Source organism: Chiloscyllium punctatum, chromosome 34 (assembly GCF_047496795.1).
Source record: "Chiloscyllium punctatum isolate Juve2018m chromosome 34, sChiPun1.3, whole genome shotgun sequence".
Classification (NCBI taxonomy): Eukaryota; Metazoa; Chordata; class Chondrichthyes; order Orectolobiformes; family Hemiscylliidae; genus Chiloscyllium; species Chiloscyllium punctatum.
The window spans coordinates 50,810,050-50,826,356 of NC_092772.1; the positions used below are offsets into that span (position 1 = coordinate 50,810,050).

Consider the following 16,307-nt stretch of genomic DNA (forward strand, 5'->3'; position numbering starts at 1 on the left):
TAACTGAACTCCAGGATGAACATTTCCCATCAACCACCACCCTCTGTCTTCTTTCAGCTCGGCCAATCTCTGATCCAAACCACTGAATCACCCTCAATCCCATGTCTCCGTGGGGAACCTTATCAAACACCTTACAGAAATCCATATACACCACATCAACCACTTTCCCCTCATCCACCTGTTTGAGTTCTTTGAGAAGGTGACCAATAAGGTTTGTGAGGCATGACCTACCCTTCACAAACTAGGCTGACTATCCCTTATCAAATTGTTCCTTTTAGATGATTATAAATCCTATCTCTTACAACCATTTCCAACACTTTACCCACAACTGAAGTAAGGGTCACTGGTCTATAATTACCAGGGTTGTCTCTACTCCCCTTCTTGAACAAGGGGACATTTGCTATCCTTCAGTCTTCTGGCACTATTCTAGTGGACAGTGATGACATAAAGATCAAAGCCAAAGGCTCAGCAATCTCCTTCCAGGCTTCCCAGAGAATCTGAGGATAAATCCCATCTGGCCCAGGGGACTTATCTATTTTCACACTTTGCAGAATTGCTAACAGCTCCTCCTTATGCACCTTAAACGTGTCTAGTCTAATAGCCTGTATCTCAGTATTCTCCTCAATAATGTTTTTATTTCTGTGTGAATAGTGTGACAGGGTGAATACACTGTCTTTTTCCCAGGGTTGGGAATTCAAGGACTAGAGGGCGTCAGTTTAAGGTTAGAGAGGAAAGAATAAAAGGGAACCTGAGGGCAATGGTTTGTACACAGAGGGTGGGACGCATATGGAATGAGGTGGGTTCATAAACAACATTTAAAAGGCATTTGGACAAATCCATGGATAGCAAAGGATATGGGAGAAAGTGAGGAGTGCAGATGTTAGTGTCAAAGTCTAAAAGGGTGGTGCTGGAAAAGCACAGCAGGTCAGGCAGCATCCGAGGAGCAGGAAAGTTGACATTTCAGGCATAAGCCCTTCATCAGGAATACCCTGCTTCTTGGATGCTGCTTGACTGTTGTGCTTTTCCAGCACTACCCTTTTTGACCTAGAAGAAATGGACCGAGTGCAGGGGAACGGGGTTGGCATTGCTGGCCTGGACCGGTCTGGACCGGCCCGTCTCCACGCTGTAGGACTCGATGACTGTAACCTGGGAGGAGTGGACAGTGATCAGGGAGCAGAGACTCTGGATCGTGCTGTGGTCCTGAGCTGCCTGGTGCTGGGGGCCTGGCTCTGTGTCGGTGGACAGGGGGGGGGGTTTGTAAGTTCTGACCTTGCTGGTTTTTTTGTGTTTGCAGGTTCCACGGCCACCTTCCGTGCACCATCCACTGTGGCTGTGGAACAGTGGCCACGCTCCAGTCAGCAGCAACAGCAACCTGTACCCAGCACTGCCCCCTCACCCCGTCACTGGGCTACCACCACCACCACCACCACAGCAGCAGCAGCAGCAGCACCTCCAAGGTAACGAGGAGCACCACCTGTACCGCCACGGGACTGCCAGAGTGCCAATGCCACTACAGCAGCGCCATTACCATCACCACCACCAACACCAACACCATCGCCAGCTGCTGCCTGGCTCCCCGACCCTGGCACCTGAGGCTGCCTCTTCAGCTCACGCCGCCTTCCTCCTCCTCTCTCCCCAGAGTCCGGACTCCACCCAGCGAGGACCCTCAGGCTTGCACCTTCGGACTAGGACCGCCTTACCTGGGCACGGCCTTTACCCTCCTGCAGTGCCCCAGGGCCCTGACACTGAAAGCCCACCGAGGCCTCCGAACCAGCATCGCTACAGGCCCGAACCAGACAGCACGGCCATGATGGGCTTCTGCCCACCACAAAGTTCTGCAGCCACGTCCTGATGATAACTTGACACAGAAAGGAAGGAAAAATCTATATATTATATACAGACAGAAATTAATAAAAGCCATAACGTTGATCAAGTGCTGCATGGGTCAGGGGTGGGAGCGGGGTGGATCCCTGAATATTTCACTGCAACTTTCTAATCTGAGCTCAACTGTAAGTGTAAAATTGTTTTATTTATTTAATAGTCTGTGCCAGAGCTTCAAAGGGCTGTTTTGTTTTTTTATAAGCTTGAGGTAATGGTGGAGTTCTGATCTCAGTGTCTCCAGGAGCAGTTTCATTTTGCGTCTCCCTCACTCACTTCACCCCCATCCCTCCTTCCCCCCCCCCCATCTTTCTCTCTCTCTCTCTCTCTCCCCCTCACCACCAACACCTCCGTCTTCCCTCGGGCTCCAGCTCACTCCATCTTGTCCCCAATCCTGCTCTTTCACACTCTGACTCCATTGTTAGCTTTCACTTATTTTGTAAATACTGATGTGAGGTGACTTGATTAACGTGGTAAAGAAAGAAAGATGAGCTTCTGGAATCCTTTCACCTCCGCGTCCATGTTCCCTTCCTGAGTAATCAGCTAAGTCTACGTTGTTGGCAGGAATCATCCAGCCAGAGTCTGCATGTTCTATCTGTCCCTCATTCCATCTTGCCCTTCGCTCCCTGGTCTCTGTTTCCACTCAGTCTTCCTATGGCCTTTCTTTTCTGTGAATCTCTCTGTGGCATATGTTCCTCTTCCTGCACATTACACTGACTTCTGGTTCCTTTTTAGGAATCCATTTGGTGTACACGTGAGAGATCGGGGAGTTACTGGTGTGACACATCTTGACTTCTCTGGGTTTTTGTTTGGAGACTGCTGAGTGTCACATTCTCTGTTTTTCCCCTTCCTTCCTATTTTGGGTTGTGGGGGAAAGTGGGGACGACTTAGAATAACAATGTAGTGTTCAGTATTAACGGCATCCAGCCAGCTCTGGTCTCTATTCCACACATGGTCTGTGATTGTATCTGAGAAAAAGACTCTGGGAAGAGATGGAGTTTCAAATTACAATAGGAGAGACGTGAGAAAGCATTAATTTCAGAGCATAGTGACAATTAGCTTTTGTCTTTTTTTAATTTATTGCACCAAAGACTGTCTCGAGGTATCATTGGGAAATGTCTGAAGGGGTGGGGATGGGTTAATGTGTACAGGATTTTAGATTTGTCTTTTAAAATGTCTTTTTTTTTTCCCCTAACACTTTGTTTTAAAAATATATAAAATTGCCGGTGATTGTATATCTTGTCAGCCATTGCTAATGGACCCAGTCCATCTGATTTGAGAGAACGTGTGACTGTGCTTGTGTGTCTGAGGCAGGCTGGCTATGTGTGTGTGAGACAGGGAGGGGTAGGGGAGTGTGTGGTAAGTCTCAGGTGGGGTGTCTATGTGAGACATGGTGTGGTTGGGGACAGAGTGCGGACAGTGTTAGGAAGTGAACATTTCTCAGAGACTGCACGAGTAAACATTGCCATCTGCACACTTCACTCCCGGTAAGTTCATTGCTTCAGTGGTCTCCAGTCAGATTTGTGAGTAACCCAGGGACAGCACTGCAGCTAATTGCAGGTGGAGTACCACGTGTCGGAGGGTCAGCACTGAGGGAGCGCCGCACTGTCAGAGGGTCAGCACTGGCTGTTTTGAAGGCTGGCTATTTATTTCAGATGATGTTGTACAAACCAAAACACATGAAGCAGCCCTAATTGAAAGTAGTATTTTATTTTCACTTGTGAAAATGTTACATTTGTAAATATAGATTGGAGAGACCAGTCAGAAATTATCAGAGCTCCACCCTGTGCTCAGTTCAAATGATGTGTTTACCTGCTTCCACTGTGAGCCAGGCCTGGAACACACCCAGGTGAGTCTGAGTAATGTCCTTTCAGGTGCTGTGTTTCCACCCTGCTGCTGCCCCCTCATTAATCTCTCAATGGCCTATAGCCTGATCCTGGAGAGTTCAGCCATAAACATCAATGCACACAGGTAGACACCACACAGTTCCCTGACAGACTACGGTGGTGACCGATGTAGGAAAGTACACACATACTGAATGTGTACATGAAGATAGAATGTTACAGCGCACAGGCTCTTTGGCCCGTGATGTTGTGCCAACCTGTGAAATTAATCCGGTGCCCATCCAAACTACACTGTTCCATTATCATCCATATGTATGTCCAATAAATACTCTTAACGTTAGTGAGTCTACTTGTTCCTGGGTGTCTCTGTACACGTAGGGATCCATACATATGTAAGGTTGATGACTACATTTTTTAAATGGGAAGGAATCAGACAAGCAGATCTGTAACAATATAGCTGCAACAACAAGGCCATGTGGTGGCCCCCATGAGGAGAAGCTGGGAGTTAGCTACCTCAGAGCCCACTGCTTCCTGTGGCTCAGGATCTCAGCCAAGGGGTTGTGTGGAGAGGCAAAAACTGAACTGAAAACAAACCTTGGCCGTTCAAAGTTTGTGCGAAGATTTGTAGCTCGGGTGCTCGTTGTTGTGGTTCTGTTCGCCGAGCTGGGAATTTGTCTTGCAAACGTTTCGTCCCCTGTCTAGGTGACATCCTCAGTGCTTGGGAGCCTCCTGTGAAGCGCTTCTGTGCTGTTTTCTCCGGTATTTATAGTGGTTTGTCTCTGCCGCTTCCGGTTGTCAGTTCCAGCTGCCCGCTGTAGTGGCCGGTATATCGGGTCCAGGTCAATGTGTTTGTTGATTGAATCTGTGGATGAGTACCATGCCTCTAGGAATTCCCTGGCTGTTCTCTGTTTGGCTTGCCCTATAATGGTAGTGTTGTCCCAGTTGAACTCATGTTGCCTGTCTTTTGTGTGTGTGGCTACTAAGGATAGCTGGTCGTGTCGTTTCGTGGCGAGTTGGTGTTCATGGATACGGACCATTAGCTGTCTTCCTGTTTGTCCTATGTAGTGTTTTGTGCAGTCCTTGCATGGGATTTTGTATACTACATTGGTTTTGCTCATGTTGGGTATCGGTCCGTCGTTCTGGTGAGTTGTTGTCGGAGAGTGGCTGTTGGTTTGTGTGCTGTTATGAGTTCGACTGGGACAACACTACTATTCCTACAGGCATGGCACTCATCCATAGATTCTAACAAACACATTGACCTGGACCCAATATACCGGCTACTACAGCGGACAGCTCGAACTGACAACCGGAAGCGGCAGATACAGGCCACTATAAATGCCGGAGGAAACATCACAGAAGCGCTTCACAGGAGGCTCCCAAACACTGAGGATGTCACCGAGACAGGGGACGAAACGTCTGCAACACAAATTCCCAGCTCGGCAAACAGAACCACAACAACCTTGGCCATTTCCAATCTGGGCCCAGTAGGAAACACACCAGTCCCCAGGGCCCTGTTACTCGAACTGGGGAGATGAAGGGAAACAAAGACACTACCATCTACAATAAACTGGTCATGGAACGGCAGTGGGTATCCGGATCCACATCTCAGGGAGCACTCACTGACGCTCAAACATCTCCTTCAGGATCTTCATGCTGTCTCTGTAACGATACTGGTTCCTGTGAGATGCCTCTCTCCACCTACAGAACAGCAAGAACACAAGGGACTCAGGAACATCAACTCCAATTGGGGGCCGTTCACATCGAATCCAACTTCACAATATGTATAATGGTGCATGTGTTCAGGATCCACCAGAATTCCGCACCGTGGAATTGAACAGGGAGGGTGTGTGTCCTTGGGATGGTGGAGACTCAGTGAACAAGATTGAAGGATGGGAATGTGTTTGTTGAGGTTGGATCTGGGTGGCTGGTGTGCAGTGAACAGTTCTGGCTGAGGAGGATTCCAGCTTACCTCTGTCGAATCTTCTTCCAGCGATCCATGTGGTTGTACAGTAACGTGGGCACCCCAGGGACATTACTGCGACTCTGAAAGGGAACAGAGGTTACAGGGAACCCGGTCACCGTGTGGGGGAATCACAGACACAGACCCCCGTCCCGTCACCGTGTGGGGGGAATCACAGACACAGACCCCCGTCCCGTCACCATGTGGGGGAATCATGGACACAGACCCACCCCCCTGTCCCATCACAGTGTGGGGGAAATCACAGACACAGACCCCTGTCCTGTCACCATGTGAGGGAATCAGACACAGAGACCCCCGTCCCGTAACTGTGTGCAGGAATCACAGGTACGGACCTCCCCTGTCCTGTCACTGTGTGGGGAATTCCTATGTAGCTGTTATAGGTTACCATGCTGATATCAAGGTGTTTCTCAGTGGGAGGCAGTGGTGAAGGAACACGGAGGTTGATCGGATGGCCACGTGTGTTCAGTGAGCAGGGAGTTGGCACTGGCAGTTTGTAAATATCCTGACACTTTCCGTTCATCACCTCAGCAACCTGTCAAAAGAGAAAACTAATCACTGTTGAGTTTACAGATGCAGGGGAAACTCCAGTGTTCCTCATCACTGATCTCCTCTCCATCAGATGGTCCGAACTGGGGATGTTCACCAATGAGTCACAAGTTCAGCACCATTCACCACTCCTCAGATACTGAAGCAATCTGTGGCCATGTGGACAAGATCCAGGCTTGGGCTGACAAGTGGCAAGTAACCGTGGCACACAAATATCAGGCAATGACCATCTCTAATAAGCGAGGATCTCATTTTGGCCTCTTGATATTCAATGGTGTTACCATCATGGAATCCCCCCCCCCAACTCCCAACATCCTGGGGGTTACCATAGACCAGAAACTCACCAGGACCCACCACATTAACCCAGGGGCTCCAAGAGCAGGTCAGAGGCTGGGAATCCTGCAGCGAGTGACTCCCCTCCTGACTCCCCCCAAAGCCTGTCCCACCATCGACAAGGCCCAAGGCAGGAGGGTGAGGGAATACTCCCCACTTGCCCCTGGGTGGGGGCAGCTCCGACAACACTCAAGACGCTCAACACCATCCAGGGACAAAGCAGCCCCCACACCCACAAACACCCCCTCGCTCCCTCCCCCCACCGACCCTCAGTAACAGCAGTGTCTACCCTCCCCCCCCCCCCTCCGACCCTCAGTAACTGCAGTGTGTACCATCCCCTCCCTCCCGACCCGACCCTCAGTAACTGCAGTGTGTACCATCCCCTCCCTCCCCTCCCACCGACCCTCAGTAACAGCAGTGTGTACCATCCCCTCCCTCCCCTCCCACCGACCCTCAGTAACTGCAGTGTGTACCATCCCCTCCCCCCCCCCCCCACCGACCCTCAGTAACTGCAGTGTGTATCATCTACAAGATGCGCTGCAGAAACTCACCAAAGATCCTCAGGCAGCACCTTCCAAACCCACGGTCACTTCCATCGAGAAGGACAAGGGGCAGCAGGTACATGTGGGTGGGGGGGTTGGGGTGGTGTCCACATGTTCCCCTCCGAGCCCCTCACCATCCCGACTTGGAAATCTATCGGCCGTTCCTTCCTGGGTCAGAATCCTGGGATTCCCTCCCTCAGGGACATTTTGGGTCTACCCTCCAGCACATGGACTGCAGCTAAAACTTGGGTTAAGTCAGCATTATCAGTATGGCCACATACAAAGATCGAGAAGTGAACTCTATTGCATGACTTTCAGAACTCCCCATGTCCTGGTGCACCCTAATCCACCCTGATACAGAGATCCTGAAGACACCCGTGATTGATGGGAGAGTGCCCCCTCACCTCCTCATCTTCGAGTGCGACTGGTGCCTGGGGGGTTGGGCTGCGAGCTCCCTCACGGAGACTGGGCTTGTTCCTCATCCAGGATCGGCAGATGGGGTACAGAGGGGTGTTCTCATTAAACTGAGCCAGATCAACGCTCCGGTCAAACAGCTTCATGGTATAGGCGTCTGCAGAAACACAGCACAAAATCTCAGTCCCTGAGAGACGAGAGAACATCAGCAGACAGCTCCTCTCCCTGACAGACCTTCACCTGAAGACAGACCCTCTCCCTGACAGACCTTCACCTGAAGACAGACCCTCTCCCTGACAGACCTTCACCTGAAGACAGACCCTCTCCCTGACAGACCTTCACCTGAAGACAGCTCCTCTCCCTGACAGACCTTCACCTGAAGACAGACCCTCTCCCTGACAGACCTTCACCTGAAGACAGCTCCTCTCCCTGACAGACCTTCACCTGAAGACAGACCCTCTCCCTGACAGACCTTCACCTGAAGACAGCTCCTCTCCCTGACAGACCCTTCACCTGAAGACAGCTCCTCTCCCTGACAGACCCTTCACCTGAAGACAGCTCCTCTCCCTGACAGACCCTTCACCTGAAGACAGCTCCTCTCCCTGACAGACCCTTCACCTGAAGACAGCTCCTCTCCCTGACAGACCCTTCACCTGAAGACAGACCCTTCACCTGAAGACAGCTCCTCTCCCTGATAGACCTTCACCTGAAGACAGCTCCTCTCCCTGACAGACCTTCACCTGAAGACAGCTCCTCTCCCTGACAGACCCTTCACCTGAAGACAGACCCTTCACCTGAAGACAGCTCCTCTCCCTGATAGACCTTCACCTGAAGACAGCTCCTCTCCCTGACAGACCTTCACCTGAAGACAGCTCCTCTCCCTGACAGACCCTTCACCTGAAGACAGACCCTCTCCCTGACAGACCCTTCACCTGAAGACAGCCCCTCTCCCTGACAGACCTTCACCTGAAGACAGCTCCTCTCCCTGACAGACCCTTCACCTGAAGACAGCTCCTCTCCCTGACAGACCCTTCACCTGAAGACAGCTCCTCTCCCTGACAGACCCTTCACCTGAAGACAGACCCTTCACCTGAAGACAGCTCCTCTCCCTGACAGACCCTTCACCTGAAGACAGCTCCTCTCCCTGACAGACCCTTCACCTGAAGACAGCTCCTCTCCCTGACAGACCTTCACCTGAAGACAGCTCCTCTCCCTGACAGACCTTCACCTGAAGACAGCTCCTCTCCCTGACAGACCTTCACCTGAAGACAGCCCCTCTCCCTGACAGACCCTTCACCTGAAGACAGCTCCTCTCCCTGACAGACCCTTCACCTGAAGACAGCTCCTCTCCCTGACAGACCCTTCACCTGAAGACAGACCCTTCACCTGAAGACAGCTCCTCTCCCTGACAGACCTTCACCTGAAGACAGCTCCTCTCCCTGACAGACCCTTCACCTGAAGACAGCTCCTCTCCCTGACAGACCCTTCACCTGAAGACAGCTCCTCTCCCTGACAGACCCTTCACCTGAAGACAGCTCCTCTCCCTGACAGACCCTTCACCTGAAGACAGCTCCTCTCCCTGACAGACCCTTCACCTGAAGACAGACCCTTCACCTGAAGACAGCCCCTCTCCCTGACAGACCTTCACCTGAAGACAGCTCCTCTCCCTGACAGTGCCTCATTTAAGGCCAGGTCAGCATAACCCTATCAATGACACACATTCGTTCCAGCTCGTTTCACACCATCCCAGCCCAGCCCCATGTGAAAACACATTTCACCTCCCTCCCTCTTCCCGTCAACACAGAATCCCAAATAACAATCACCATTTGTTCCCATTCCAAACCAATCCCATGTTAACTTTTACATATTACAATCCATTACATCTCTTTCCAGCCTTGAATTAGAGACATCCTTAATTCACACTGGGTACACGCTCCAGACTAAAGCCCACTGCACCCCCAGTCTCCCTGCTACAGATTAAAGCCCACTGCACCCCCAGACTCGGTGCTCCAGATTAAAGCCCACTGCCCCCCCAGACTCGCTGCTCCAGATTAAAGTGTACTTGGCCTCTGGTGAGCTCCCTCGTAAGCAGCATCATCAGTTTCCTTCCTCTTCTTGCGTCTTTGATGGGGGAACCGAGTCGATGGCCTGGAACGGCAACCCAAAAAAAGCTGGTCAGGTACAAAGAGAGGGGGGGGGGGGGGGGGGGGTGGAGGGAGAGAGGGGGAGGAGAGGGATGGGCTAAGCCACCAGACTGAGGTGGGTAAGGGTGATGCTAAGGGAGGAACAGGGGATTAATGAGGTGATAAATGAGGACAATTGAAAGGGAGCAGCCAGTGTCAGTCTCACCTTTTTCCTGCTGCTGCTGCTGGTGAGGAGTCTCTGTAAAATAGAACAGCAGATGAATCACACGCAGCAAACTGCACTCCTCTCTCGCTGACATTGTTACCCTGATCGCTGGATTCCTCTCTGCCTCTCCATCCAGAGCCCACACACTCTCAGAGAGAGAGAGAGTGAGGTCTGCAGATACTGGAGTTTAGAGTCGAGAGTGTGATGCTAGAAAAGCACAGCAGGTCAGGCAGTATCCGAGGAGCAGGAAAATCAACATTTCGGACCGGAGCCCTTCATCGGGAATGAGGCTTGTCCACAAACCGCGTTCCTGATGTCGGGCTTATGCCCAAACTATCGATTCTCCTGCTCTTCAGATGCTGCCTGACCTGCCGGGCTTTTCCAGCATCACACTCTCGACTCCATTCTCCCTCGCCAGTGCCAATCTCTCGTTCCCTCACCTATCGCCCTCATCTGCCTTACACTCCTTATCCTACCCCACCATTCTTCCTCTCTCTCACTCCTGTTAGCCTCACCCCTTTTCTCTTTGACATAGAGGGAGAGGCTGAATAGGCTGGGGCTGGACCATCAGAGGCTGAGGGGTGACCTTATAGAGGTTGAGGGACATGGATAGGGTAAATAGACAAAGTCTTTTCCCTGGGGTGGGGGAATCCAGAACTAGAGGGCACTGGTTTAAGGTGAGAGAGGAAAGCTATAGAAAAGGGACCTAAGGGGCAACGTCTTCACACAGTCTTAGAGATGTACAGCATGGAAACAGACCCTTCGGTCCAACTCGTCGATACTGATCAGATATCCCAACCCAATCTAGTCCCACCTGACATCACCCAACTCATATCCCTCCAAATCCTTCCTTGGTGGTACGTGTATGGAATGAGCTGCCAGAGGAAGTGGTGGAGGCTGGTACAATGACAGCATTTAAAAGGCATCTGGATGGGGATATGAATAGAAAGGGTTTAAGAGGGATATGTGAATATTTCTTAGATTTCTTACAGTGTGGAAACAGGCCCTTCGGCCCAACAAGTCCACATCGCCCCGCCGAAGCGCAACCCACCCATACCCCTACATCTACCCCTTACCTACGGGCAATTTCCCATGGCCAATTCACCCTAACCTGCACATCCCTGGGCACGATGGGACAATTTCCCACGGCCAATTCACCCTAACCTGTACATCCCTGGGCACTATGGGACAATTTCCCATGGCCAATTCACCCTAACCTGCACATCCCTGGGCACGATGGACAATTTCCCATGGCCAATCCACCCTAACCTGCACATCTTTGGACTGTGGGAGGAAACCGGAACACCCGAGGAAACCCACGCAGTCATGGGGAGAATGTGCAAACTCCACACAGTCAGTCGCCTGAGGCGGAATTGAACCCGGGTCTCCGGCGCTGTGAGGCAGCAGTGCTAACCACTGGGTCAAGGTTAGAGCGATGCTGGAAAAACAAAGGTCAGGCAGCATCCAAGGAGCAGGAAAATTGATGTTTCAGGCATCCTGATGAAGGGCTTTTGCCCAAAACGTCGATTTTCCTGCTCCTCGGATGCTGCCTGACTGGTTGTGCTTTTCCAGCACCACTCTAATCTTGACTCTAATCTCCAGCATCTGGAGTACCCATTCCTGCTTTAGAGAGACATGGGTCAAGTGCCGGCTAACTGGACTAGATTAATTTAGACTATCTGGTTGGACTGAAGGGTCTGTTTCCAAGTTGGACATCTCGATGATGCTCCTTCTCCCTCCATCCCCAACTCCCATTTTCTCTCTCTCCCTGTGGTCAGCGAAGGTCACCTGGTATTGGAATCGGATTCGATCAGACGGAGAGAATCCAGCACAAGGTGAGACTGTGTGAGTCAGTCAGGAAGGTACACACCAAAACCTGCAGAAAGAGAGCTCCCACAGCCCAGCCCAGCACAAACTCACTTGCTCTGTAGATCGGAGAGCACAGGTTTCACAATCTCATCATCAGCATGGTCTCTGAAAAGGCAGAGAGGGGGAGACATGGTCAGTTACAGCAGTGAGCACAGACACTGAACCAGCAGAGAGAGGGGGACATGGTCAGTTACAGCAGTGAGCACAGACACTGAACCAGCAGAGAGAGAGAGACATGGTCAGTTACAGCAGTGAGCACAGACACTGAACCAGCAGAGAGAGAGAGGGACATGGTCAGTTACAGCAGTGAGCACAGACACTGAACCAGCAGAGTGAGAGGGACATGGTCAGTTACAGCAGTGAGCACAGACACTGAACCAGCAGAGAGAGAGACATGGTCAGTTACAGCAGTGAGCACAGACACTGAACCAGCAGAGAGAGGGGGACATGGTCAGTTACAGCAGTGAGCACAGACACTGAACCAGCAGAGAGAGAGAGGGACATGGTCAGTTACAGCAGTGAGCACAGACACTGAACCAGCAGAGAGAGAGAGACATGGTCAGTTACAGCAGTGAGCACAGGACACTGAACCAGCAGAGAGAGAGACATGGTCAGTTACAGCAGTGAGCACAGACACTGAACCAGCAGAGAGAGAGAGACATGGTCAGTTACAGCAGTGAGCACAGACACTGAACCAGCAGAGAGAGAGACATGGTCAGTTACAGCAGTGAGCACAGACACTGAACCAGCAGAGAGAGAGAGACATGGTCAGTTACAGCAGTGAGCACAGACACTGAACCAGCAGAGAGAGAGGGACATGGTCAGTTACAGCAGTGAGCACAGACACTGAACCAGCAGAGAGAGGGGGACATGGTCAGTTACAGCAGTGAGCACAGACACTGAACCAGCAGAGAGAGAGGACATGGTCAGTTACAGCAGTGAGCACAGACACTGAACCAGCAGAGAGAGAGGGACATGGTCAGTTACAGCAGTGAGCACAGACACTGAACCAGCAGAGAGAGAGACATGGTCAGTTACAGCAGTGAGCACAGACACTGAACCAGCAGAGAGAGAGGGACATGGTCAGTTACAGCAGTGAGCACAGACACTGAACCAGCAGAGAGAGAGAGGGACATGGTCAGTTACAGCAGTGAGCACAGACACTGAACCAGCAGAGTGAGAGGGACATGGTCAGTTACAGCAGTGAGCACAGACACTGAACCAGCAGAGAGAGAGGACATGGTCAGTTACAGCAGTGAGCACAGACACTGAACCAGCAGAGAGAGAGGGACATGGTCAGTTACAGCAGTGAGCACAGACACTGAACCAGCAGAGAGAGAGGGACATGGTCAGTTACAGCAGTGAGCACAGACACTGAACCAGCAGAGAGAGAGGGACATGGTCAGTTACAGCAGTGAGCACAGACACTGAACCAGCAGAGAGAGGGAGACATGGTCAGTTACAGCAGTGAGCACAGACACTGAACCAGCAGAGAGAGAGAGACATGGTCAGTTACAGCAGTGAGCACAGACACTGAACCAGCAGAGAGAGAGGACATGGTCAGTTACAGCAGTGAGCACAGACACTGAACCAGCAGAGAGAGAGAGACATGGTCAGTTACAGCAGTGAGCACAGACACTGAACCAGCAGAGAGAGAGAGACATGGTCAGTTACAGCAGTGAGCACAGACACTGAACCAGCAGAGAGAGGGACATGGTCAGTTACAGCAGTGAGCACAGACACTGAACCAGCAGAGAGAGAGAGGACATGGTCAGTTACAGCAGTGAGCACAGACACTGAACCAGCAGAGAGAGGACATGGTCAGTTACAGCAGTGAGCACAGACACTGAACCAGCAGAGAGAGAGAGACATGGTCAGTTACAGCAGTGAGCACAGACACTGAACCAGCAGAGAGGGAGGACATGGTCAGTTACAGCAGTGAGCACAGACACTGAACCAGCAGAGAGAGAGACATGGTCAGTTACAGCAGTGAGCACAGACACTGAACCAGCAGAGAGAGAGGGACATGGTCAGTTACAGCAGTGAGCACAGACACTGAACCAGCAGAGAGAGAGACATGGTCAGTTACAGCAGTGAGCACAGACACTGAACCAGCAGAGAGAGAGACATGGTCAGTTACAGCAGTGAGCACAGACACTGAACCAGCAGAGAGAGAGGGACATGGTCAGTTACAGCAGTGAGCACAGACACTGAACCAGCAGAGAGAGAGACATGGTCAGTTACAGCAGTGAGCACAGACACTGAACCAGCAGAGAGAGAGGGACATGGTCAGTTACAGCAGTGAGCACAGACACTGAACCAGCAGAGAGAGAGGGACATGGTCAGTTACAGCAGTGAGCACAGACACTGAACCAGCAGAGAGAGAGACATGGTCAGTTACAGCAGTGAGCACAGACACTGAACCAGCAGAGAGAGAGGGACATGGTCAGTTACAGCAGTGAGCACAGACACTGAACCAGCAGAGAGAGAGACATGGTCAGTTACAGCAGTGAGCACAGACACTGAACCAGCAGAGAGAGAGGGACATGGTCAGTTACAGCAGTGAGCACAGACACTGAACCAGCAGAGAGAGAGAGGACATGGTCAGTTACAGCAGTGAGCACAGACACTGAACCAGCAGAGAGAGAGAGACATGGTCAGTTACAGCAGTGAGCACAGACACTGAACCAGCAGAGAGAGAGAGACATGGTCAGTTACAGCAGTGAGCACAGACACTGAACCAGCAGAGAGAGAGGGACATGGTCAGTTACAGCAGTGAGCACAGATACTGAACCAGCAGAGAGAGGACATGGTCAGTTACAGCAGTGAGCACAGACACTGAACCAGCAGAGAGAGAGAGACATGGTCAGTTACAGCAGTGAGCACAGACACTGAACCAGCAGAGAGAGAGACATGGTCAGTTACAGCAGTGAGCACAGACACTGAACCAGCAGAGAGAGAGAGACATGGTCAGTTACAGCAGTGAGCACAGACACTGAACCAGCAGAGAGAGAGGGACATGGTCAGTTACAGCAGTGAGCACAGACACTGAACCAGCAGAGAGAGAGGGACATGGTCAGTTACAGCAGTGAGCACAGACACTGAACCAGCAGAGAGAGGGACATGGTCAGTTACAGCAGTGAGCACAGACACTGAACCAGCAGAGAGAGAGGACATGGTCAGTTACAGCAGTGAGCACAGACACTGAACCAGCAGAGAGAGAGGACATGGTCAGTTACAGCAGTGAGCACAGACACTGAACCAGCAGAGAGAGAGAGGGACATGGTCAGTTACAGCAGTGAGCACAGACACTGAACCAGCAGAGAGAGAGGACATGGTCAGTTACAGCAGTGAGCACAGACACTGAACCAGCAGAGAGAGAGACATGGTCAGTTACAGCAGTGAGCACAGACACTGAACCAGCAGAGAGAGAGGGACATGGTCAGTTACAGCAGTGAGCACAGACACTGAACCAGCAGAGAGAGAGGGACATGGTCAGTTACAGCAGTGAGCACAGACACTGAACCAGCAGAGAGAGGGACATGTCAGTTACAGCAGTGAGCACAGACACTGAACCAGCAGAGAGAGGGACATGGTCAGTTACAGCAGTGAGCACAGACACTGAACCAGCAGAGAGAGAGAGACATGGTCAGTTACAGCAGTGAGCACAGACACTGAACAGCAGAGAGAGAGGAGACATGGTCAGTTACAGCAGTGAGCACAGACACTGAACCAGCAGGAGAGAGAGGGACATGGTCAGTTACAGCAGTGAGCACAGACACTGAACCAGCAGAGAGAGGGACATGGTCAGTTACAGCAGTGAGCACAGACACTGAACCAGCAGAGAGAGGGACATGGTCAGTTACAGCAGTGAGCACAGACACTGAACCAGCAGAGAGAGAGAGACATGGTCAGTTACAGCAGTGAGCACAGACACTGAACCAGCAGAGAGAGAGGACATGGTCAGTTACAGCAGTGAGCACAGACACTGAACCAGCAGAGAGAGGAGAGACATGGTCAGTTACAGCAGTGAGCACAGACACTGAACCAGCAGAGAGAGAGGACATGGTCAGTTACAGCAGTGAGCACAGACACTGAACCAGCAGAGAGAGAGGGGACATGGTCAGTTACAGCAGTGAGCACAGACACTGAACCAGCAGAGAGAGAGAGGGACATGGTCAGTTACAGCAGTGAGCACAGACACTGAACCAGCAGAGAGAGAGGGACATGGTCAGTTACAGCAGTGAGCACAGACACTGAACCAGCAGAGAGAGAGAGGACATGGTCAGTTACAGCAGTGAGCACAGACACTGAACCAGCAGAGAGAGAGGGACATGGTCAGTTACAGCAGTGAGCACAGACACTGAACCAGCAGGAGAGAGGGACATGGTCAGTTACAGCAGTGAGCACAGACACTGAACCAGCAGAAGAGAGAGGACATGTCAGTTACAGCAGTGAGCACAGACACTGAACCAGCAGAGAGGGACATGGTCAGGTTACAGCAGTGAGCACAGACACTGAACCAGCAGAGAGAGAGGGACATGGTCAGTT

The 16,307-nt window shown here is 51.6% G+C and overlaps 2 protein-coding genes across 8 annotated transcripts in view; one reads left to right on the top strand and one right to left on the bottom strand.

Moving 5' to 3' along the window:
- Window positions 1-3,113, top strand: part of dyrk1b (dual-specificity tyrosine-(Y)-phosphorylation regulated kinase 1B) — a 95,145-nt gene extending 92,032 nt beyond the window's left edge. For 4 of the 5 annotated variants that reach the window (XM_072553498.1, XM_072553497.1, XM_072553500.1 and 1 more), the window contains one exon: window positions 1,295-3,113. In XM_072553498.1, the coding sequence (XP_072409599.1) occupies window positions 1,295-1,852 (558 nt within the window). In that variant the 3' untranslated portion in view covers window positions 1,853-3,113. The remainder of the gene's footprint in view (window positions 1-1,294) is intronic. The other variant, XM_072553501.1, reaches the window with a different exon arrangement.
- Window positions 3,114-4,556: 1,443 nt separating this feature from the next.
- The window catches only part of lin37 (lin-37 DREAM MuvB core complex component), a 24,200-nt gene continuing 12,449 nt past the window's right edge, over window positions 4,557-16,307 (bottom strand). For all 3 annotated transcript variants that reach the window (XM_072553508.1, XM_072553511.1, XM_072553510.1), the window contains exons 4-10: window positions 11,808-11,861; window positions 9,888-9,920; window positions 9,601-9,686; window positions 7,529-7,695; window positions 6,089-6,235; window positions 5,692-5,765; window positions 4,557-5,420 (exon numbers count right to left, since the gene is read on the bottom strand). In XM_072553508.1, the coding sequence (XP_072409609.1) occupies window positions 5,339-5,420; window positions 5,692-5,765; window positions 6,089-6,235; window positions 7,529-7,695; window positions 9,601-9,686; window positions 9,888-9,920; window positions 11,808-11,861 (643 nt within the window). In that variant the 3' untranslated portion in view covers window positions 4,557-5,338. The remainder of the gene's footprint in view (window positions 5,421-5,691; window positions 5,766-6,088; window positions 6,236-7,528; window positions 7,696-9,600; window positions 9,687-9,887; window positions 9,921-11,807; window positions 11,862-16,307) is intronic.